Genomic DNA, 25,578 nt, shown 5'->3' with positions numbered 1-25,578 from the left:
TACAAGTAGACTCTGTGACACTCGGCATTGTTGGCAACTTCACCTACATGAGCCACATACTATTTTTTTCTACTCTTTCACTCTTTGGGGTAATCATGCATGAAAATGCATGACTGCAATTCCCAGAGCTTTTTAACTCAGCATCTCTGATGCTGAAGGGCAGTGTATCCTACAGAGCTATCTGAATGACTGAAAATATATGAAGCTATGTTTAAAAATGTGCTTTAGATTAAATATTGTTAGTTAAAGGAATCCTTTAATGAAAAATGTAATTCATGATTTTCCACCTAGCCCAAAAGTAGTGATCAGCCCAGATGAGATGTTTAGCTTTTTTGTTTAGAACTGGAGCTGCAGGGTAACAACACTAGAAGTGAGAAGTCACCCTGTTTACACAAAAAATGACAAAATCTTCACGTACTTGCTTCAAATTATGCTCATAAGCTGTGGTGTGGAGCTATGTGGTGATCATTTTTCACCTAATAATAACAACAGATTTCCAGCAGGATTTCTCAGATCTACAGCTATAGAGTACATTTTTCTCAAAGAAGTGAATCTGAAGTAAGTTCTGTTTACTTTTTTCTTTGACTTTGTGGTTTTTGCTTACTGCCATGCTGTATGTAGCTAAGAGGATCTGGGGAGTCACTGTTGGGCCCAAAATCCAACTGATGCATTTCTTCATTTGCATTTTCAGGTTCAATCAAATACAGGGGCTTATTTGTGCTCAGAACGTGGCCCTTAAATTTGTAATTGGACATTGTATTGATTTATCTGAATACATACGCTTGGCTTTTCCACCTGCATTGCCCTGTGATGCATATGTGTTGAGAATTCCTTTAGTCCTGGCTTTGGTTTTTGCATGGAATAATACCAAATTGTGACTCAAAGCATTCTAAATTAAAGATGCAGTATTTGGATGCTAAACATGTCTTGGCTGATCGAATCGGTTCGGGTAAGTGAAAAAACATGTAAATTTCCTTTTTCTATTCCTTAAAAAACATGTTGTACCATGTACATTAGAACTGATGCTAAGCTAGCTTCAGACACATGGTCATGGCACAATGGCTAATACATGATGTTACAAGCAGAATCTGGCAGTCAGTATTATTGTTGACTGTAGCTACATTTGCATCATACTTTTGGATTTTTCATGTGTATTTACTATTCATGGTAAGCATGTCTGAAAATGCATGTTACAGCTCCCAGTGCTCGCAAGTCAGCATCTCCGAGGCCAAAGGACAGCCATCTTTATAGAATAAAAATATATCAGCTTTGTTTGAAAAAGCTTAAGCTTGCTCATTCAGCCAGTGCTCATGCTATTATCAGTTAAAACATTTGTGGAAAGATCATTTTTGTTTTACACACCTCACCATTTCATTTTAAACTCTTTCTCATGTATCTTGGCTTTGCTTTGAATTGATGTTAAGCTAGCTTACTGGCTGCTAACTTTCGACCTAGTGCCGAAACATCCTGCATGCATTAATTTAGCCTGGATTCCAGATTTTATTCGACAGTGTCACTATTCAGTAAGGATGTGTAAAGAACATGTATAGTTAGCTAATTGATTGAAAGTGTTTAGTCACTGTTTAGATGGTTAGTGCAGGGCTGGGCATCTGTCACATTGTCTGGCTTTGTTTTCCCGTGTATCTTTGATGCTAAGAGAGAATCGTAGCTGAAGTCTATTCTAATATTCCTGTGACATCGCTGAATCCAGTTTCTAACACAGTTAATTATATATTGGCGCATGCCTCTCTGGGCCATAAGGCTACTGGAACTGTGCCCTTTATTTTAGACACATGTGTCCCTTCATTTTCTGTGCATGATACACATTTTGAGTGCTTTAGAAAAACATCTCAGTGTAGAACAAAATGTTAGGACACCATCTCTTTCACCCCTCTCCCACCAGAAATGTGAGACCTGTTCCATTCTCTTTAGCACTGTAAGGATATTTTACAGGTGCCCATGTGTATTTTTTGTTACATTTAATATATTTCATTTTGAAAAAAATCAAGAGACAAGTTTTCTCTGTAGTTACAGAGATCATTTCGGATGTAGCAGTACAGCTGTTTTGAACGCTTTACATTTATTGTTACTTTTTACTTGAACCTATCCCAGAAGTCATTGGGCAGAAGGCCAGTATGAAACAATATGTAGTAAATAATTGAAAAAAAGAGATTTTGTGTATGTATGTATGTGTGTGTGTGTGTGTGTGTGTGTGTGTGTGTGTGTGTGTGTGTATATGTGTGTAGCTCCTTGTGTGGACCAAATATCCTGAATTATATCCTCATGATATCCTCATCATATATCCTCATGTCCTTCTTAACAAAAACAATAAAAAGGTCCTTACTGAGTCATTAGCTACTGAGGTTAAAGTTAGGATTGGGGTGAGGGCTAGGCTAATTGTAATTCAGCTACAATATTACACACGTCAGTGGAAATACTTTACTAAGATAAAGACATTGGGACAGATGTACATACAATCATGTGCAAATTTTAAAGCAAATTTTTGTATTTATTTGCTGAGTTTAATATAAAAATATAATATAAAATGTGCCATGACATGCTACATTTTCTGGTTTATTTTTTGGTTACATTAGACAAATCAACTGCAATTTTGCATGAAAATGTGCAGAAGTATGTTCTCTGTAGAGGATGCATATTTATTTCCATTATAAAAATGACATCAGACCAGACTGCATACAACTGTATGTGACCAGGTGCAGGTCAAAATGTGCAATGATGCAACTGCAGCATGTGCCCACAATGTGTCTGAATTTAGCATTTGTTTTGGAGACTGTAGCTTATCATACAAACCGTGCGTAGCCCACCTAACTGCACACAAAAGCTGTACAATAGCCAGTATGCTGTATGCTATCTCTGGCCTAGAGACTTATCTTGGCTGCTCACCAGTTCTCAGGTAAGTTAATGAGGCTCAAGAGCCCAACTGGAAGTTCAAGAGCAGATTCTAACTGTGTTATGTCTTAACCTTTGAAAATGCAGGATGTTTTTGGACCTTGAGGGATTTGTAGTTTTTTTGTTTTTTTTTAAATAAAAAGTTCTACTCTTGTCTGAGCTTGAAAAACAAAAGCTCGATTTCAGATGGTTGAAAAAAGCAGTAGATCTTTTACTGTACTAAATGTGAATCCAGTCAAGTACATGTTTGGACCTCTCTCTATAAATGAGCATCATACAGTAGAGTTCAGCTGCAATCTTTCTCAAAATGTAAGATTGATTATGTAATCCTTGGTGGGTCTGATATGTAACTACAGCACAATCCAGAGTAGTGCTGACGTAGTGAGCTCAGAGAAAAAGAGCTGTCTCCCTCATCACATATTCCTGAGAGAGATAGAAAGAAAGAGAGAGAGAAAGAGAGAGACTGGCCTCATTTTGTAATGGCCTGTCAGTCAAGCTGTGGTGTGATCACACGTGCGTGCTGTTGCGGGTGGTGGCTTCACACACAGTGAGGAAAGAAAGCTTTTTTTCCTGCTCTACCATGGAGAGTCAGCTGTCGGCCCGCAGCCCTGGCTCCCCCTGTTGGTTCTGCCTCACTGCAGGTGGCATTTTCTTGGGGTGGAACGAGCCTGACAGTGGTGGAATCAGCCATTTAGCTTTGAGGCCTGCACTGTACTATTTGAAGGGAAAGATTTAATTAGTTTATCAGAAAGGATGTTGTTAATTTAATAAGTTTAAATGCTGAGATTAAATAATATTTCAGTGAAGGCTAATGAGACCCTCTTTTGGCTCATTGAGTTAATCAGTATTGCAAAGGTGTCAAAGAATTGACACTACAGAATCTAGCAATTTGTTTCGTTTCTAATTTGCATTTCATATTTGCTGTTACTGATTATCATTATTAGTAATTTGTTTTCTTTAAAATCTACTAAGTTTTAAAATGGCATATTTTGATTAAAGACCTTCATATAGGGACCATTCTGAAGCACTGTTTGCAAACTGCTAGCCAGCACATGGCTTTCAAAAGCTATCAGGGTTCTCACAGATCCTTCAAAAGATTTGTAAAGTCTTACCATTTATCAGAAATATGATTTTTTTTCATTACAGATATTGAGCTAAGTCCTGTGATAATGTCTAAGGACTGAGAGGCAAAGAGTCATAGTGTATATTAAACAGATCCCATATTTTTCTTGTTTTTGTGGATTCATGTATCAAAACATTTCACAGGCTTTTTTTTGTCATTTACAGGCTTTCTTTAAACAGGCTTTGTTACTGTGCCTTCAAGAGTGATATTTGTAAATGACTTCTGTTCTGATTGGCTGCCTGTATTGTGATTCATTAAAAAGCAGGCCAGATTGAAATACTACTTATATCTTTGGTGTAAGTGGGTGGAGCTGAACTGCTGTAGGCCGAGTAGGTGTGTATTTGATTGTAATGGTTTGTGTGGTATCAGTGAAAGCAGTGAGTTCAATACCGGTTGTTTTTGCAACTTACTGTATATATGTGGTCTGGGGAGTGGATGGTATTTTTGAAACTTTAACATTGTTTACAGACTATATCATAACTCTTTTATTTCAGAAAGATGAAGAAAAATCAGTTTTCCATTATATGGACCCATTTAAACTAATTCTGACTTGTCCACCAACCAAAAATATGTAGAGCTGACAGCAGTCCTATGGTCAGAAAATGACCACTGTTTGAATTAAACACTCATTTAATGCCATGATATAATACAAAAACAGAACCACTCCACATGCAAAACTGACCCCTACTTCATAAGCCTATTGCGTACCATAACAGCTTTATGCTGTACCACTCCTGTTGCAAATGATCCATTGCCATCTCAAATATGTGCATTCGTGCTTTGACATTCGTGGCTCCTGTTGAAGGTCTTTTTTTAGGAAATATTAGGAGTCATTGAGGCAGAACGAAAAGCTGAATCTTGTGCGTGTATAATCCTGTGTGGCTTTGTGCAGTACACTATCAGATAATGACAGCATATGGTGTGAGATCCCACTGATCAAATCCCTGATCCCCAACTGGGCCACAGCCCTGTGAACACTGAGCGGTCACTTCTGAACAGACTGTGCCCAGAGTTTCTGATCAGGGAGTTTATTAGGACACTGTGGCAGGGCACTATGTCTATAGGCCTACAGGGATGTGAAAATACTTTCTGAATTTGCAGATTTTTACTGCAGCAATTTTGGAATGTTATTATTGCTCTTAATCAATAATAGTAATAAAAATATCCAATAAAATATGCATGTGTTTCTTGGGCTGCAAGCAAAAAAAGTCTAATAAAAAAGGTAATTTTTTTTTGTCTGTGTAAATAGTGCATATGGTTGTGTAATCAGTATATTTTTAACAAGAATGCCAATCATTTTCATCATGCATTGAATCATATTCCAAAGAATAGTCATGAAACTGAATTGTTAAGAGGTTTATGCTCCTAAGCCTATGCTCCTAAGTTTTTTTTCCTGTTTGATAAGACATGGCTTGCAGAGTGATTGAGGCCCTTAGCTTCTATGGCTTTGAGAAATGTATCCTCATTTCTTTTTGTGTCTCGGAAATCAATAATGTGCATTCCGTTATGTGTTATTACTTAGGGAAGGATCAGAATAGCAAGGAGGAGGAAGCTGGCCTATTTCTCCAGTGGGATGGAGGGGTATGGGGATGTTGGATTGAATAACGTGATGAAATTCAACCTGCTCCAGAGAATCTAAATCCATGGTGTCTTTTAGGTTCTTTCATGATCAAGGGTCAATGGTGTTGCATCACCATTATGCATCACAAGATAACTTAGCAACGTGTTCTTAACAACATCTTTTATTATTCAGCTGTTAGACAGATGCCCTTTATTAAAGGTGACTCTGAGCAAGTTGTAGATCAGTGGGTTTTGTGAGTCAGGGCACAGCATAATGTATGAATTGATAGGAAAAACTGTCATTTCTAATGGGTGTCACAAAATGTAATTATTAAAATAATAAAAAAAAATCTGGTAATTTATAAAATGTAACATTTAACATGAAATTGACAGTTTAGCTGATGACCTAATCTATATGGCAACATAAATACATTTTTCTTAAGATAATATTTCATAACTTATTAATGTTTTTTATGAGAATTGTATTTCAGAACATTCTTACTAATATCTTAGATCCTTTTTTCTTAGAAAAGCTTTTAAGATTCTGGCCCCTTTTCTTGGATTATTTCCCTTTACCATTTCCATGTACAGTTGTAAAAGGTTCAAGTCTGAAGAATGTTTGAAGAGCTTCTACATAATGTAAGGTTTCTATAGAAATTTAAGGGTTTTTTTCTTTACCATATGTCAAAGTCAAACCATTTAAAGGTGCACTCTGTAAGATTTAGGGATTTGAAGACTTCTGGTATCATTTTTTAATGTCGGGCCCCTGCAAGCTAATGATTCTGATGACTATAAGCGTGTTAGAAAGTATCAAAAGAGAACACAGTCAACACTTGTAAGTGAACGTAAGTGAATTATCTTCCATTGTCCGTATAATGTTTTTTTTTTTTTTTTGCCTTTGAGGCGTAAACATCCAGATGGGTTACTTTTAGAGCCTGCGTCTTTTAAATTATTATTTCAGGCTTTACAGGGCGACTCACAGCAGAACAGGCAGTTCTGATTCAGTAATGCTACTTCTTCAGGTTTCATCAAAAAAATATATATGTTTAAGGCAGAATGTTTAGTCATTTTACAGATGTTCCTATTGAAAATGTGCAAACAGGAGAAGACAAACCTCTACAAAGAGAATCTGCAAGGATCTATGACCTAAAAGAGAAAACTCACATCATAGAATAATCTAGACCTAGATCTGGACATGTAAACCATCATCAACCAACCAACCAACCAAGCAATCAATCAGGCAATCAAGCTATCAACCTTTATTTAAACCTTTATTAGTTCACTGATGACTTTTCACTGAACTTTTGGAAGGAGGAAGAGACTTTCAGAATGTTAAACCTTTTTTATAAATAGACATCATTAGATATTTTAAGCACGGTGGCGTGGTGTGGTAGCGCTGTCGCCTCACAGCGAGGAGGGCCTGGGTTCGATTCCCTGGCCGGGCGACCGGGGTCCTCTCTGTGTGGAGTTTGCATGTTCTCCCCGTGTCTGCGTGGGTTTCCTCCGGGTTCTCCTGTTTCCTCCCACAGTCCAAAGACATGCAGTCAGGCCAATTGCACATGCTACATTGCCCCTGGGTGTGAGTGTGTGAGTGAGTGACTGTCTGTGTCTGTCTGTCTGCCCTGCGATGGACTGGCGACCTGTCCAGGGTGTATCCTGCTTTCCGCCCAAAGACTGCTGGGATAGGCTCCAGCACCCCCCCGCGACCCTGACGGTGAAGCGGCTTAGAAAATGAATGGATGGATAGATATTTTAATGTAAGGAAAAAAAGGAACACCAATATTTTTAAACAGTGAGAAACCCAACAGAATGTGAACTAGCTGACGGGGATTGTTTTACATTGTAATTAATTCAGCCTATGCTTTTGTGAATGTAAATGGGGCTACAACTTGACTGGCCTTTATATTTAAGTGTGTGGATTCAGTCCATTTCCTTAGAAGATCTTAGCTGGGCTGTTGTGCACATGTAAACATAATCACTGTTGTAGAAAGCGCAGTCTTGCCTGAGTAACTTGTGCTTAACCAGTGATTTTGCAAAGCAGTTATATCTAGAGACACTTGAGACACCCCAGTAACCCAAAATCAAAAACAGCCATTAGTACTATCCAACCTTAGACATCCAATCTTAGTGTTTGTGTCTTCCTATGGGGAGAATGCAAGCTGAATTGTAAGAATTAAAACCTCACATAAACCTTTTATGAATATGATTAGATTAGATTGCTTTGTTACCTTGGAATTTGGTGTGTTTGTGTGTTTGAGCAAGCCCAAACTGCTGCAGCTCTAATCTGAGTATGCAGCTTAGACCACCAGTGCTTCATCTTTATTTAGAACAGGAAAAAAGCGGGACATATGCTTACGCCACCCAGAGACACAGTGGTGAGGTTTACGTATGTGAGGGATTGCTGCATTTTTGATGCAATAAAGGAGGAGTTTGGCTGAGAGGCTGTATGACCTACTTCAGCTGCTATTGGAGCTCCATGTTCATGCTGTGCTTCACAAACTCAGAAATGATTCAAAGAGAAGTCAGCCATTTTGGTATTGGAGGGGTTTCTTCTGTGTGTGGGGAGGTGGGGGGGAGGAAGAAAAAATAATTAGGGAATCCAGATTAAGAAACAAATACCATTCTATTTCCTTTAAGATGTAGAAGAGAGCTTGAGGTAGTGAGCAGTGAGGTTGTGAAGTCTATTTGATTGCTGTGTAACTCTTAGAATCAGCACAAAAAGTGTGAAAAGGTTGGCCATTACAGAGATTTTCAGCAAAACATAACAGAAAAGACACTTACTACCCATGTTGGCCTTGGCCAACTGGTGAGACACTGGAAAAAAAATAGAAAAAGAGAAATCTTACCATCACTCTGTCTCCACCCAGAAATTTTCACCTCTCTCTCTCTATCTCTCACGCGCTCTCGCTCTCTCTCTTTCTCTCTCTATCTCTCTCTCCTCTCACACCAAACCTCTGTTTCTCTCTCACTTTCACCAGCCCTCTCTTTCTCTCTCACTCTCGCAGCCTCTCTCTTACTCTATCTCTCTCTGTAACTATAGCAACACTGTGTCTGTCACCAGTTCCTCAAATGACATAGTACTGTCCATTTGCTCTACAGTAGAATTTCTCTGGTCACTCACAATGCGGAATAACTGCCTTTGTCAGTGCGCGTGTGTGTGCATTGTGGGCATGTGTCCTCATCTTTCCGGTAATCATACTGCAGCAACTTAATGAAATACAAAGCAGTCATGTGTGCTTTCATTTGCAGGTGTCTATCACGTATCAGTCGGCCACCTGGTCGCTGGTTGTGTGGATTGATGAGTGATTGCTGGAGCTCATTGTTGGCTCCTCCAGTCGCTGTAAAAACGTGCAGGCTGATGAATCTGTGTGCTGGTGGCTTTGTGCCTCACAATCAGAGCCGGGCAGCAGCAGCACTCAAAGCTCTTCATCTGAACAGGCTCTCCAGCCCTGCACAGCACAATGCCTCTGCATAATTTCTCACTCCACTGCATCAGCAAGCAAGGCTTCATTTCCCTCTTCCTTCACTGTAGGTATGTTTCTGTTAACTCCGTGTACCAGAGGCACACAGAAAAAAAAATGTAGGAAAACATCCTAGCACTGTTTCTAAATGGACCAGATGCCAGTCAACAAACACGGTGTAATATACTGACCACAAGGGCTGAGATGGTCATACAATAGTACAGTTTTGTCCCTGCCTTGCAACTAGATACAGGCAAGATGAGTGACTGGTATTAAATATATTGTTGCTGCCATTCATTTTTCTGATTTTTTTACATTATTTTTAGAGCTCTGGCTGTGCTTCCTTTTGTATGAACATTTCATGATAGATGGACCATTGAAAATCCCATTGGGACGTTAACATAAATTAGCATTATCTAAGTGGTGGTAAACAGATAAACAATAGCTACTTACAAATTGAATTATGAGGTTTCTGCATTAAACATTGCTGTATAATGACCTGCATGGCTAACACATGCTCATGATTTCGCAAATGTCATTAACACACAGAGTCAACACCCAGAAAATGACCTTTACTTTACAGAGGAGTAAGTGACACATATTGTCTAAAGACCGAATAAAGATGCTTCTTTTATTCTGTCAAACATCATAGAGGGAACAATGGTTAAGGGGAATTTCACCACTTTTTCAAAATGCATCTACATATTTAATGGTTAAAATGCGAATAACAGCCATTCAGGGTGGTCTGATGGGAAATGCTTTGAGAAACTTACAGACTTACAGAATTGCTTACAATGGTAGGAACAGGAACCAGACATTTGATGAGCACCTTTAAAACACCTCTCAAAGCTCCCTCACAGAAAGCTGTTAGATGAAAAGGTCATGAATGTGCCACCTGGCATTGATTTAAATAGCTTTACTGAAAGATTTAACTTAAAATGTATTTTTAAAACATCTATTCATATTGGACAGCTACATGCAAGGAGGTGAATGGAAAAATTTTAAAATTGGTGTAATTCCCCTTAAAGCAAAATAAGTCTCCTTTCGCTTACATTACCATCTACATTTTCCTTCTCCTGTAATGTACAACAGTGACAATGTTAAGAAATTAAAAAAACACTACAAACTGTACTTTGAAATCCTTCAAAGGTAATTTATCTAGACTATTCCTCAAAAATCTCTAGAAATTCTGTTTGATAATGTAGGTTTGAGATACGTTTTACATTCCAAATTGCATTATGTCAGAAAGGACTCATGAGCTGGACACTGTTGCTCTTTAAATAGAGATTATTCATGGGTGCGTTTAACACTTCACAAGCATTAAGTAAAAATGGAAAGAACAGCTGTCCATAAATTGGCCTTGTAGCTCATATAGAGTTATGTGGATGGATGCTGCATATTATTGTCAGTGGAGGAGAGTGTGCGTGGTTGCAGACTGTAATATGGCCATGCCACTCAGTTGTCCGGCCCTTGCTCTGCCCTGTGCCCAGAGCAGGCAGGTTGATGAATGACACCTATTACTCCAGACATTATGGCCACGCAGGCCTGAGGTTTTCAGAGGCTGGAGCAGCAGACAAGGCAGGTGAAACAGCCCTTCTTATGAATACAAAGCTCATACCCAAAACAGAGACGGCACACTCAGTTGCATTAAGCATTTCCCAGAACTGGAAGATCTACTGCATCAACTGTAAGAGCTCTGGTGCTGCTTGAGATACAGGGCTCTGCCAGAGATTTGACTGATCATTATGATGAAAAGCTGCTGTATACATTTCCTGCTTGCAAACCTTTTTTTACTCTCTTACACAAAATGCTTAATGGACTCCATTGGAGCAGTGGGTGTAATGAGAAATAAATGGGAGAAGCACAGGCACTGAGGAGACTAAGCCTGGGAAATGGGATTTCATGACAGAAAAGGAGTGGTAGAGTAAGTAATTACTTGTCCCCAGCGCAACTAAGGATCAACACCATCAACTGGGACATAATGCTGGGTCAGGGTTCCAACCATGGACTCACTTAAAATAAAGATTCTTAGCTTGGATTTACAGTTTAGAAAAGGCCTTTATGTTTTACAGAACTTTAACACAATGTGGAGTTCTTTAAACTTTAAAAATATCACATTTACAAAAGTGGTTCTTTAAAGAACCATCATTTGAAAGATTCTTTAGGTAACCAAAGTGGCTCTCCTGTGGCAGTGATTTTCAACCGATCCTCTCGGACCCTCAGATGTTACATATTTTTGCGCTATACTTGCCTTTCTAGATGATCAGTTTCAGAACCATTGTTCTATGCCATTGCTTTAAATAGGGCTGAATAATTTGGGGAACTGTCTAATTGTGATTTTTCTGACCAATGTTTGTGACTGTTGTCTGTTATTTTAGCCAAGAAGATTAGTATATCCACTTTTTCCAGCTTCTTGCTTAAACTTGGGACACACTGTGCTAGACTGCCAGTCAGTTGTGGTCTCTCCTCTACAGGCAGTTCACAAGCTGTCTATTAGGTTACATTTCTCCACTTAAAACATCATTGATAGACATCACTGATAATGCAGACTATAGAACAAATTTAATGTTTTAAAATTTCACCCTTTTAAATTGCAGTTTGGATATAAAAATGATTAATCTTTCAGCTTTTGCTCCAAAAAATGTTTTGGCACCTTTGTTTTTTCAAAATGCATCTGTGTATGAGAGCTTAGGAGATTGTGCTTTACCTTAGACTGCACACCAAATATTCTCTTGTAGGAGAGTTTGAAAGTTTGAGAAGTTCACAGCTCAGATTTTCACTCCCTAAAGTGAACCACTTTCCTGAGCTCGATGTTCGGAAAGCTGTGATTGAGGCTGATGAGATCAAAATGTATGAATGAATGTTTTATCTGGCTAATCATGAAATTCTTCACATTTTTTGCTTCATGTAAGAGCTTTGGTGAAGATAATTACATACTGGGCATGGAATTAATACTTACAGTATGAGCATAAGCATAAAAAACATGAAAAAAGAGGGAGATTCATCCAAGGACCCTGTAGCATTGCAGTGCAGAAGAAGACAGGGCATAAGGACTGGGCTGAGGGAATTAGAGTGCGCTCCACTTTCGAAATCTCTAAAGCGCCAAACAGAGAGCAGGAGGCTGCCCTGAGCCTCACGTCCACGTTCCTTTGGAGACATGTTTGCTGCACATCTTTGCCTTTTATCCTGGCCCAATGTTACACCACGCACTGCATCACCACAATTATCCAAAATGGCAGTAATTACCCCCGCCTCCCCTCCTCGGCTCTCCAGAGGAGGCATCCTGGGGAGAATGGAAGACCTCGGGCCAAGAAATAATTAACTTGATAATGGCCTCCCTTTCCTCAGCCATCCCTCTCATTCTTTCCCTTTCCACATTTCCACTAATTACACAGATACTGTATATTGTTCCTGGTCCATTTTCATACCAGTATACTAATAGCTTATTTTCATACATGCTTGCATGTTGTGGAGATACAGATATTCCACAGTGTCATATTATGCTGCTTTCTGGCAAGAGATTATGAATTAGGCATGTGCTTGTGGTTAATGTTTGTTGTCACTTAAATTATGTTCTCAACACATGCTTTTACGACTTTTAATTTCTAATAGTCTCCCCTGACAACACTGCACTGGATATAACTCATAGGAGGACAGCTCTTGTTTGCCTCTTAATTTTAATGACGCATATTCTCATGGCAAGAACTGCTGCCAAGCAGTATAACCTGTAATACGCTTATTTCGTCAAGCCTTCTGGAGCCCTCCTGGCCACCACAGACTGCTAATAAAGGTTCACTGTGTTCGAAGTGAACTGGCTGGCACTTTCACAGCCAATTTGGACTTATCCTGGGATGTGTGCTTCTCAGCCCTCTGCAAAAGCAGCATAGCAATCGGATGATAATCTTGACCTGGATTTGCCACTGCATTGTCTCTCCATTAAGCCTGTCTAGCATCCAAAGTCAGTGCCACACACCTGGCAGAGTGAATAGTTTAGTCTGGTTCATAAAAGATGAATTATCGCAAAGGACCTAGTAATTCTCCCTCCACATCCATCCTCCATTGTCCCTAAGAGTGGGAAGTATAATATGATAAAAACAATGTGATAAATTTTGTGTATATAAAAATGTAACATGTCAAAACAAAAGAAGTGCAAAGCCAGAGCACCAATCAGGGCACAGTGGTCACTTTGTTCTGAACTTGTTTTGACCTGTTGGTCATACTGACCCAGAGCAGCACACGGTTCAACGTCAGTGCAGCAGCGTAAATCTTTGGGAGCACATATGTCACCTAAATGATGAACTAACCTAACTTTGTGTAAATAGTCCACAATATAGAAATATGTACACATATGCAGTCGTGACTGGCGTGTTTCTTTTTTTCTGAATTCCTACAAACACGATTTCATTTTATAGTAAATTAGTTTCGGTTAGTTTATGTTTATGTTTATGAGGCCTACAGATCAATATAGTAAAGGAAAATTTGTGATCCTGAGTTTAAAGCCAGTTTTTATTCAACTTGTAACTAATTTACAAAGTGATCTTAAACTGAAACTTTGCTTGTTTGTAAAAGTGATTTCAGAGCCACTCGGTTCTCCCTGATGGAAACTGTTTACCTTCAGTGTTTTGTGCTTATGATCATTTTAATAGACGTCAGCGTCACTAATTAATGACGTTCTATTAAAAGACTGGTTTACCAAGAGAGACGCTGGAGGACTTTCACCTGAAATGAGTTCATGAAGCGAGTCTTGTTATAAAAATGATAACAGGACATCAGTCATAATTAATCTTTTAGTATTTTTACTTTTGATACTTAAGAACATTTGAATGCAAATACTTGTGTACTTTTATTCAAGTTGAGGTCTAGAGTAAGGACTTGTACTTTTACTGGAGTCATATTTTACCTTGAGTATCTCTACTTTAACTCAATTACATGACTTGTGTACTTCGTCCACCTCTGTAGAACACTGAACAATTGCATATTTCATTAAAAAGGTTTAGACGCGTTATAGAGCCTATAAACAACAATCACTTTATAGTAACTGCATAGACTGCATAACAAAAATACTATTGGATATTTGCTCTTTATCCCATTATCTTTTTTTTGTAATCAGTTTTTTATTGGAGCTTTTTCCAGGGAATCACAGATGGAATGACAGTCGGCAGACATATTGTACAACTTGCATTTCCCATTTATCTTATGTCATTCATTTAGTTTTACCAGTTGTAAAATTTTTCCTCCTGTTTCTTCTTAAATAGTTAATTTTTGTGAATAAAAAGTCTAGTTTTGCTGGACCACATTTCCACAGAATATAAAATAGTCACAATCACAAATGTCAATTACCCAGGATAGCGTGTAAAGTCAAGCAAATCGCTCATTTCTGTGCTGCTAGCATTATTGCTACTGAGCTAGCTAGCATTACATGAGCACACTTTTCATAATATGAAGAACTCTAAAAAGAGCAATCATCACTTCAGCATTTCTGTTTATGTTCTGGTGTGCTTAGTGGTCATGTACTAGCACTTGGTGACTTTATCCTCACCCAGAAGAATAAAGAATTTGCTAAATAGCTCTACTTATTCTGCAAGGCAAGGTTATGTTTTTACCATATCTCTCACCCTTAGCTGCAGCATTTAATGTGTGAATTCACTCAGTAGCAGTGAGTTAGCCCTGAGTGCTGGCAGCCTCACTGATTCTTGCTCAATCAATGCAGCCTCTTAGCCAATACTCTGGGGCTTGCTGTACAAATGTTACCAGGGGGCGCTGAGGCTATTCAGTTCAGTTTCATATACTGAAGATGTGAGAATATCTCTTGCTAGAATCCCAAAAGCAAGCACACTGGCAGTTTTCACTCACCAGTATCCCAAAGCCCAGGCCACATGTCTCAGGGTCTGAAAAAAGATTGATTTACCTGTGTGTGAGTAGAGATGACTGGGTCTCTAAAGCCAGCAAAAGGGGAACAAACATACCAAGCTTTTCTCTTTTTTATTCCTACATGTATTACATTTATCTAGCAGTTTTTATGTTGTGCCTGACTCAGATGTTACACTTTAATTAAACAATTTATGTATGTGAACAGTTACTAACATTTCCTTCTTCTAAAATAAAGCTGCTGTTTTGACAATAAAAAAAAGTTTTTTTTACGACAGCCTTATTATGCATCTGAAATTCTCTTACCTTTCTTTCTCCATTTCCATCATGGATACATGTCCATAGCACTTCAGAGTGTACAGGCCAGGTGTATGGTGCTGGTGGTGGATGGAGTTAGGCAGATCCTGACTTTAATCAGCCATATAATAACTATGATCATCTTTGGCCTGGGTGTGGAACTGGATTTTTGCTATGATGTACTTTTCAACTTTTAATTTCGCATTGCTGTAATAGCAGCACTTGGTTGGTTGCCTCACTCAAAACTCTTGACTTGTGTGCCATGAGCTAGAAAGAGCTTTCTGGGCAAAACATCATTGTCTACATGGACAAACAGAGCATGAGAGTAGCTTGGTTCTGCATGACTTTTCCAGAGCAGTGAATTTACTGCAGCCAAAGTTCTTTTTTAGGACAATGGACTTAATGAGGATTTTAATGTTAAGCAAATAGATTAAATTGAAACTTCTTGTATAGCTATTTACATAGTTTTGTTGACCCAAAAACTAACTGCATATCAGATAAACATCTAATTACAGGCTTGTTGGGGCCATGAACTGGGTTTCCCTTTGATCTCTGTTTTATCCTTCTATCACTTTGGCTCTTTTCGAGATTAATCTCACCGTGCTCACTACCCCAGACTTTAAAGTGTAGTTGTGAGTTCTCAGAGCTTAGGCTTCAGCAGAGCTGCTGAATTTCCCTTCTGGACAGATTTTGGCGTGTCAAATGTGCCGACCCTTTTGTTTGGTCTAATTTTGTACATGCCATTACCAAACTCCCTGTGTAAAAAGCAGATTGTGTGTGACAGGCTGTTCCCCATTTGGAGCCACTGCCTCTCTGTCTCTCTCTTACTCTCTCTCTTACTCTCTGTCTCTGTCTCTCTCTCTCTTTCTCTCTCTCTCGCTCTTTTTCTCTCTCTCTCTGTGCCGGGGGCCTCAGGTTGCTTATTTGAGTGCAGTAATTTGCCATTGACTGGAGACAGGTGCAGCTGCTACCGTCGCCACCGCTAACAAGGCATTTCATCATGGTTAGCTAGCCTTGATTATCCCTTGATGTTACCGCAATGCCACGACTGGCCATTTCGTGATGCTGAAGATGTTCATAGAAATAGTTCCATTAATAATCCTTAGTCCTCTGTCCCCTCTAAGGCATTCAGCACTACTGTTGCAAATTTAAGCAATTAATGTGTCCTTATACGTACTTACTTCTTATCACAACTGCACAGCTAATAAGCCGTTTCAAGTTCATGAAAGTTATTGAACACTGTAATGTTATTAAACACTCTAAGTAATGTGCATTTTTTTTTTTATAGTATTACTGCCCAGAGAAAGTTATAGAGCTGTGAGAAATATGCACCATGAATAAACCCAGCCCTACTTCTGTTTGAGGGGGATTTTCCACCGGTTTTTCAAAATTTCTGCATAATTAAGTCATTAAGATGTAAACAATATCATTCAGATTGGTTTGATGTGAGCAGAAATTTTTACAGTGGTGGAGATAGGAACCAGACGTTCGTGTTTATTACTTTACCTGTGTGTATTACTTTATCTGTCATATGAAATGGCTAAGAATGCACTGCGTGATGCCTGAGACATTGTTTTAAGGTTGTTTTGAGGTAAGATTATAAAAAAGTATATTTTTTATCCATTCATGGTACGTGAGACGCTGTAAGGCAAAATAGTCCCCAAACTACATAATTGCCTAATGATTGCCTAATGCCTAATTTGAGATTGTATATTTATTTATATGACAGTTAATTGTCAGCTAAAATTTTGTGACACTACATCTCAACAAATTAACTTTGCAGAAGTTTTGAAAAAATGGCTTCTGTTTTAACACTGATGCTATAAGACTTCATCGTTTTCAATGCATCTTCATTACAAAATGAAAGATGGCTCTGTTGGATGAAGATTGTATATATTCACACTATATCATAGAAATCTGTGTGTATGTATATCTCAGTGTCTTTCTGATGACACAGGAGAGTTACAGTATTCACAGTGGTTGTCTGTGTTGACTATAAGTGATTAGGACTCTTACTCACTGGCTCTGAGGTTGAGATCACTGAAAAAAACATGATAGGGGCTCAATAAATGCATTTTTGGTTCTGTCCCCACCCCAGACAAATAGAAAGCTGTAGGGATGTCAACTGTTGTGTCAGCATTTTGCCAGTTCTCTTTAGATGCACATTTATACCCAAAAGTCAATTCTGAATCTGTTCCAATTAATAGCTCTTGTAAGACCTAACCAGTGCTAAATATAATTGTCAGTGCCGGCCTTGGCTCCTTCTGCGTTTAGTGTTCAAATTGTGAAGCAGGTTCCCATGGCAACATGATCGAAGCCAGCTAGGCGGATTCTGGATATGTGCCTTACAAGGCAAACGACCACATGTGTTTGACGCCACTCAAAAGCACCTTTTCATTTCAGAGTAAGCAGCTCCACTATGGAAGTATGGCCATCCTTTCATGCCTTTGAATGCCATATTTTGTTTGCTGATTGGGCCCTAGTTGAGCATAATGCCAGGAATTTAATGTGTCACGTGGCTTGTTCTTGGCATGCCGTCAGATTTTACAGGAATGCTGCTCCAGTTCCGTAGAAATCCGTGACAGATTGATGCATAGTTACCATGTGCAGCCTGAGGGCTATAAAGACTCGAAGGACAATGATCCTGACCTTCCCTTTTTTATTATGGGTGATTACAGTGTCAAGATTTTGAACATTGTCTTATTTTATTCATACTGTTCTCCTAGTAAAAATACATTATTACCTGCTATTAATGCATTCCTTTTGGTAGCACACCATGCATCAAAATACAGAATTCCTAGTTGTAAATGATGCTACTCAGATAATGAGAGCTTCTGATCAGTTCTAATTCCGACGCAGTGAGGTGCACGCCGCTGTGGATATGTGTTGAAACCAGTGTTAGTAATAGCGTGCAACTGTGCAACTGTTGAATAAGCAAACGTCTTCAGCAAAATATGTCAATCAGTATGATTCTTTTTAAAATTTCTCATTTCCATTTTAGACACAGCATGATATTTTGTTTTATTGTTATTGTCTCAGAACAGAATTTATTTGAATAAAAAAGTGTCCATGTTTAATGCCTTTTCAAAAATACTTGTAACTGGAATTGCATACACATGAGAGAAATATGTAAATGAGATGAGCTGATTTTATTCATCAGTATGGACACTCTCTCCTCAATAGACTTATTCTGCAGTGCCTCATCACATTCTTATTTCCTTTCATACGCCCACTTCTATTTTCGACATTTCTATTTCTGACACAAAAGCAAACTGACTAGTGTGTGGAGGGTGAGAATGTTGTACTATCATCACTCTTTGTAAGGTTGCAACAGCCTATCAGTGGTTGGTTTAATAAGGCGGGATTAATAAGGAGTAGTCTTGGGGGCAGTTTCCATTACAATGTGAGTAATTAATTCCTGGGCCTAGTGAAGATTTGTTTGTTGCATTGTAAAGTGCCTTGACTTGTGTGTTCAGACATGTAATATGTAATAGAAATGTAATAATACACTTAGCCCATGATTCATGATGCTGGATGTTGAAATACAATATAGTATTCCTACAATATTTTCTGTTTCTTTGATTGTTGCAAACTTTGGTGTTCAAATGAAACAATTGCATTAGATGGTATGATTAATAGATTGCCTTTTCTCCATGATGCATTATACAACACTTGGTTCCCATGTAATGAGCTGATTGGTTGAGAGAGGCTGTACCCCTGCTCTTATCACAAAGAACTGTATCATTCCTGAGCACAGGTTGCTAATTAATGCCTAGATTTTATATATATATATATATATATATATATATATATATATATATATATATATATATATATATATATATATATGCCCTTCCATGGCCCAGGAGTGTAAAAACCAGAAAAGGAATACATTATATGTTTGGTCAGATTTGTCACTTGGTCAGACCTGTCACTGTGCCTAAGCAAGCTTTTTGGTTGGTAGCTGTGACAATAGACCAACTAAACAAACAGTATGCATTTCAGCAAACAGGATTTTCTGTGAAATGCTTTATAAATTGGATGACATTCAGGTAAATCTTACCAGTTTTGAAAAAGCTGAGCTGAATTAGATATTGCAACAGAATGTTTATGGATCTATTTATAATGCAAAGTATTTCCTCTCATGTTCTGTTGTTGATTTGTCAGATCTCCCTGATGCACATTGTCATAAGTTTACATCACGAAGAGACGATATCATAATTCATGCAGCACCCCTAATATCTGCCTTAGCCTTCTTACATAGCAGAGATTTGCTATTTTTGACATCAGTAAATGGTAATAGCTATAATTATTATTATTTAGCAGTAAGGAAATCAGAGTTCAGCAGCTCTTCTTCTTAACTAGGCTTGTTATTCTATAATTAATCTTATGGAGTACTATCCAGTGCTTACTGTAAATGACTGTAAACTACTGATTTACCTTATTTTTCACATGACCCCTGTGTCATGATTATGGCTGATATATCTAGTTAGGGAACAAATGTGTTTGTTAGCATTTTTAGCAAAGACAAAAAAGCTTATTTTTTAAGTTATTGTTTTGTCCCATTAAATGTATCTGCGGTGTTCTGGGCCATCGAACAGCTTATGACTGTCACTATAGTTGAGTTAAGATAAAATTATGACGAGAACAGCAATGTTATAGGAATGAAAAGCACAGCGCTTCTGAAGACATGTCAATGTGGCTTCATAATGACTCCTCTAGACTCAAGTTATTGGAACCCAAGAATTCTGGGTCTCAACAATATAAATTATTTATTTTTTTATTCGTTTACTTCTGTCATGGTAGGATGTTATAAACATTTTACTTAGTGTCTATTCACAATTCACTGGAAATTCTGTCCATAAGTAACTCAAAGGAATTGGCTGGATGCAAAATTACTATAAATTACTTTGGAAGCACTGTCTTGTTTAGCTGGGAAATTCAGTATTGAAGTCAAGGCCTGATGGGTCCCTAGAGTTTATGAAGTTTAAGGAAAAAACTGAAAATTAAACAGTTCTTAAAACAGAGCAGTTTTTATGTTATTTTTAGCAGTAAGCTATCCAACTATATTGCACAGGCACTCAGCTGAATCCTTTGAGGGCTGTAGTGTCTACAGGTGTTTGTTCCAACCACACAACGCAACACCTGATTTCACTAATTAGGTTTCCTTCTTTGTTGCAGAGGAGAGCTCATTAGTGAAATCAGGTGGTGTTTTTCAAAGCTGGAACAAATACCTGCAGACACTACTGTTCTTCTTAAGTACCTGGGCTACACTGCTTTGTGCTCTCACCCATCTCACCATCAGACTATGAGAACACGACGCATGCCATCCCCTCAGGACAAAAGACTACCACAAGGGGAATTCAGAGCTGAAATGGATTCATTAATGGTCTTTTAACTTACAGGGGAAATGCACCTCTCAAATCATTCCATGGTAACCATTCAGTATGTTTCACAGGAGAGTTGCACAAATTTTTCAAAATTTCTACATTGTCAAATGGTCGAGTTGTAAACAAAGTCATTCAGAGTGGTTTGATGTGAAATGGTTCATTGTAGAGAAGCTTACCAACTAGGAGCCAAGATTCATGATGCCTCCAGGGCCAGTTTCGAAATTTAATTTGCTAGCCAATTCTGAGATTTTATGATTATGTTAGTAAAATAGTGGTAAATCTGAAAAAAAAAAGTTTTCTTTTTTTTCAGATATTTTGCAACCCTGTGTGTACTTCTCCACCATAAACGTTTTATAAAAATATATTTTAGGCCAAAAGCTTATTGTAACTACCATGAAACAATGGTTCAGGCATCAGGCTGTGTATTTATAACAATTTCATGCAATAGTTTAAAATGATCAAATAGTTTAAAATTCAGATTTTTTGGGAAATTTAGTCATCAAACCATTCTAGATGACTTTGTTTACACCTTAACAATTATGCAGACTTTTTGAAGAATCCATGGAATTTCCCTTGGAGTTCATATTGATAAATACTCTTAGGCCTGTCTGTCTTTGAGATATTACGTCTGAAGAGCAATATTAACACAAAGAATGCTGTGTATTCTTCTAGGTGAATGTTTGCTTTGCACTAAAGTAAAGATGTTCCTTTTTAGCTCCCACAAGCATGGTCAAATGTCAGGGATTAAAAATAAGTTCGAACATCAGGATCGAAAGCTAGATTGACTCATAATGTTTAGAAGTGTCAAAGTGTCTCAGTTTATGAACAGGAGTCAATTAAGAGTAGTGGCTGGCCAATAACAGACTTTTTGTTAGTGATTACCAGGAGTAGAATATCATTAGAAAAACAGAAAATCAGGCCAAAACTGGTTAGAGACTCATATTGCAATCAACAGACCTTACTCCATCTTTTTCTTTCTGTAGCATTTTCATGGAGCAAAGAGTGTTGCCATGGTGACGTGAAATGGCTGCGCACTGCAGTAGTGGGTTGGTTCTGTTTTGCAGAAGACGGTGTTTGACACACTCAGAAAATGAAGGCTTAGATTTTCTTGGATTTTTATGGCTTTAAAGATTAATTTTCATTTGTTCTTTCACTCTTTCCTGCTAACAAAAAACATGTATGAACACCCATGATGCATATTTGTGTATCTCTATAAAGGTTTCACAAGGTTACAGATGGCTACACAGACCTCACAGTAAAAAAGGCAGTGACAGCAAGAAGTGGTGCTGTGTTCCAAGCAACCTTTCAGATCCGAGTAAAAGAGCTGCATCGTCAAATGCACTTGCAATTTTTCCACTGACTCCTCTTTCTCCTCTTTCTTTTTCAGTGTGACAATGCAAAAGGATTAAGGGCCTTCTTCGATGCAATCTGCTACGGTCCCAAACATTTAATGATCTTTGGTGGAGTGTGTCCATCAGTGACGTCCATTATTGCGGAGTCGTTAGGGGGCTGGAACCTGGTGCAGGTAAGAGTCACAGAACAATATCTTTTTCATGATGCAATGATCGTATCACTCTTTACATTCCAAAGTTCAATAGCAGTTTATGTCACTGTATAAAATGTCACAGAGTTGGACTGCACTGGACTTTATGAATTGAGGATCTTTTGGCTGACTTGAGATTGGGGTATTATGGTATTGCTTTTTGGCAGATCGCTTCCTCTATTTTGTGTTGGAATGCCATCAGCATCACAACCTGGTCTTGACACATATATTGTAGTAGCAATTTTTGTGAATGGAACAATGACATCAGGTGAGCAGCAGCTACAGATAACCCTTGCAGCTGCTATGCATTTGCTTTAGCATTGGCAGGAGCGTGAGTCATTTCCCCAAGAATAACCACCAGCTTTCCAGAAAGTATTCCACAAAGAGCAGGGTGTCCGTAAAGAAGGGACAGCACTTTGTGTCTTTGCACTCTGCATTGTGTTGCACAATATCCCCATCTTTAGGCCATGAGTGTTTTATTTTGAAAAAATGTGTTCGATGTGAGGGTAGGAGGTGATCTTCTTTTCCAGTAACTGTAATGAACAGAAAAGGAGAGTTTTCCAGATTCCTACAGGACCACTATGATACCTTAAAGGGGAATAATGCTATTTTTTTGTCTAATTTGATCATGTAAACAAAATCATTTCAATTGTTTTGATGTGAAACAGTGCACTGTAGGGAAATCTACTCACTCTGATTAATTTACACTGGTGGTGATTGGAACTAGGAGTCACAATGTGTGCAATGTAGTTGTAGCCTTTTTATTTACTGGACAAAATGACCAGTGAATTCTGCATGTATTCTGAGTTTTTATGTGTAATATAAGCAGTAAAATGATAAAGTAACAAGTGCTGAAAAGAAACAAAAGATTATTTGGATATTTTGCCATAGAAATGCCCTGCCTGTACCCTTCCACTATGAGTGTGCTTAAAAAAACATTTCAGGCCAAATCTCAAAACAATTGTAAAATTAGACATTGCGAAATGTATTTTTAATCATTCCAACTAATAGCTTTTTGTGAGGCAGCTTTTAGAGGCATTAAATTATTTGGACTTCTGATTCCTATCACCGCCATTATGAACAGTTATGACTGTAAAGAGCATGCTATAAAACCACTCTTAATGATGGAACTATGCAAGAATATTGACGTCAGTAAAATTTCTATTTCATTTTCTCTTTCTATGTCAAGACCAAAACAAAGTATTGCAGACAAACTGAGTGTGTTTGCTTTTTGGTTAATTGATTCATCTCTTCTTCTCAGACTGATTGGCCAGTTCCTCCTGAGGGACCGAATAGTGGGATGGGCTCTCGGATGTCCTAACTTGTGGATTAATCTCCCATTAACCTCAGCAGAATAGATCTCTAATTACTCTTCTTTAATCCGTGCAAGCCTGATCTATTTCACAATGAGCAGAGGAGATGAACATTAAGGAAAAGCATTATCTAGCCCCATTGGAACTAGACATCAAATCAGTGCTCCAAGATACTGCAGGCTACCTTTATTTTTAATTATAAAGCACATTTAAGAAGGTTAAAATATCCCTTATGAGAGGTTTGTGAAAGAGAGAGAAAGATAGAGATGTGACTTGCTTGTATGGCACAGATTGGAATATTTTGATAGATGAAATTAGATGTGTTACAGCTTGCACAAATAGCCTTCCGTAGACCTTTTCTGGGTGTCAGTGTAGATCAAAGTAGGGAAACTTTTGTTGTATGACTGTCTGGAAGTCATGTTCAGAACAAGGCTTCTGATTTTTCAGGAAACTTGTTCTTCTTTTAATGGTCTCATATATAGCAAACACCACCACTGCTGTCATATAGTCTTATGCAAATGTTTGAGTGCCCGTGGTCAATTTATGTTTTATTGATTTACTAAGGGAAAATAAGTTAACACCTGCTCTGCAGAGAACAAACCTTTGCCCATTTTACTACATAGTTACTGTTTATTTACTGATTTTAACATGGTGAATTTGAAATGTGGCCTCTGCAAAAGTTGACATATTTTATATTTTATGTTTTATTAAATACGGTAAACTCAATAGAAAACCAAAAAGAAACCTGTCGTTTCAGTGGAAAGGTTTCTGATTGTAAAGCATGATGTAATCAGCTGCACGTCCATCGTGATGCCGTCTTTCATGCACTGTTTTACAACAGTACATTACTACAGTTAAGTGGTGCCACACAGCTTTTGTGGTCTTCAGATTGTCAATTGTCATTTAGTGGCTTTAAAAGGCTCCTCTCTTATGTCACTTTGTTGCTGTAAAACCCATCATGTTTCTTTGAATCAAATTGAATGTCACCCAGATTGTAAAGGAATGATTAGGTTCAGCGCAGACATTTCATCGTCCCTTAGCGCACACATGAAAAAGCACTTGTGCGATAGTGATAATTTGGATCAGAGAGAGGCAGATGAGGACAGAAAAGGCTGTTTTGGTGTTATTACAACCTGCTATCTGTATTACGGCTGTATTTTGTGTGATGATAAGCAAATTTCAGTTTGCACATGGTTTCCACAGCCTGAAATGCATTGCTAATAGGGTTGCAAATGTAACCTAGACCTTGTTCATTTGTCCCTGTATAAAATCTGCAGTGTTCTTACCTGTTTGGAGAATACATGGCCACCTGAAAATGGTTGTTTGTTATTTTTGGTGTTATTAAAATGAATATTTTTCTTACCATAGATAAAGAAAATGTGGACAAACTTGTTATTTTGCTGATATTAGTTTTGCATGTCTGTAGATGCAGTCATTGATGTGTTGATAATAAGAGCCTATATTATTTGGTCATCATAAGTGGATGAAACATTGACACAGTCATCTTCAATGAGAAATGTTTTTAAAATATGTCCATGGTTTTTGATACCACTCAGTTGGTAATCTTAGAAATGTACATTGTTGTACAAGTCATATGGCCTGATGTGGACCACCTAAGGAACAGAATGGAAAGGGAATAGTATGCAGCAGTGCTATAGGAAATACTGCCGTTGCTACCAGCAGCCACGTTCGAGGCATAGTGAGAGTGCTTTAGCTAATTACATCCTGAGGTAAACCAACCTATTTAAACCTTTATAGGATGCATTCCTTTCCATTTAACTTTGACAGTTTCATATAGCACATGACTCTGCATTAATATCGTGCCACTGGTAGTTTAACATGCTCTGTGGAACTGACTCTAAATGGGCCAGTCATCTGGTCAGTGGAGGTCAAGTGGAGCCTAGTTTATGCAGCACTGCTGTGTCACTGTTTGCACTGTTCTTACTGTAGATTGACCATGTTTGACCACTGAGAATTGAATTAAGACCCCCTTTTGTGGTGAGAGCATGCAGAAAACAGAAAGAGTTCACATTTTAGTTGATGCCGTTTTTTGATGCAGTTGTCTCTGTTAAAAGTTGCAGTTGCCTCTGTAATTCACAAAAGCAGTGCATAA

General features: G+C 38.2%; 1 protein-coding gene across 1 annotated transcript in view; it reads left to right on the top strand.

Annotated features, from left to right (window-relative positions):
- Positions 1-25,578, top strand: part of gabbr2 (gamma-aminobutyric acid (GABA) B receptor, 2) — a 267,114-nt gene that overhangs the window by 38,097 nt on the left and 203,439 nt on the right. Inside the window, exon 2 of the mRNA XM_017694665.2 lies at positions 21,997-22,134. Coding sequence (XP_017550154.1) covers positions 21,997-22,134 — 138 coding nt within the window. The remainder of the gene's footprint in view (positions 1-21,996; positions 22,135-25,578) is intronic.

This window comes from Pygocentrus nattereri, chromosome 27 (assembly GCF_015220715.1).
Source record: "Pygocentrus nattereri isolate fPygNat1 chromosome 27, fPygNat1.pri, whole genome shotgun sequence".
Lineage (NCBI taxonomy): Eukaryota > Metazoa > Chordata > Actinopteri > Characiformes > Serrasalmidae > Pygocentrus > Pygocentrus nattereri.
The sequence above is the reverse complement of the archived record's forward strand: the minus strand, read 5'-3'. Positions and strand labels throughout refer to the sequence as shown.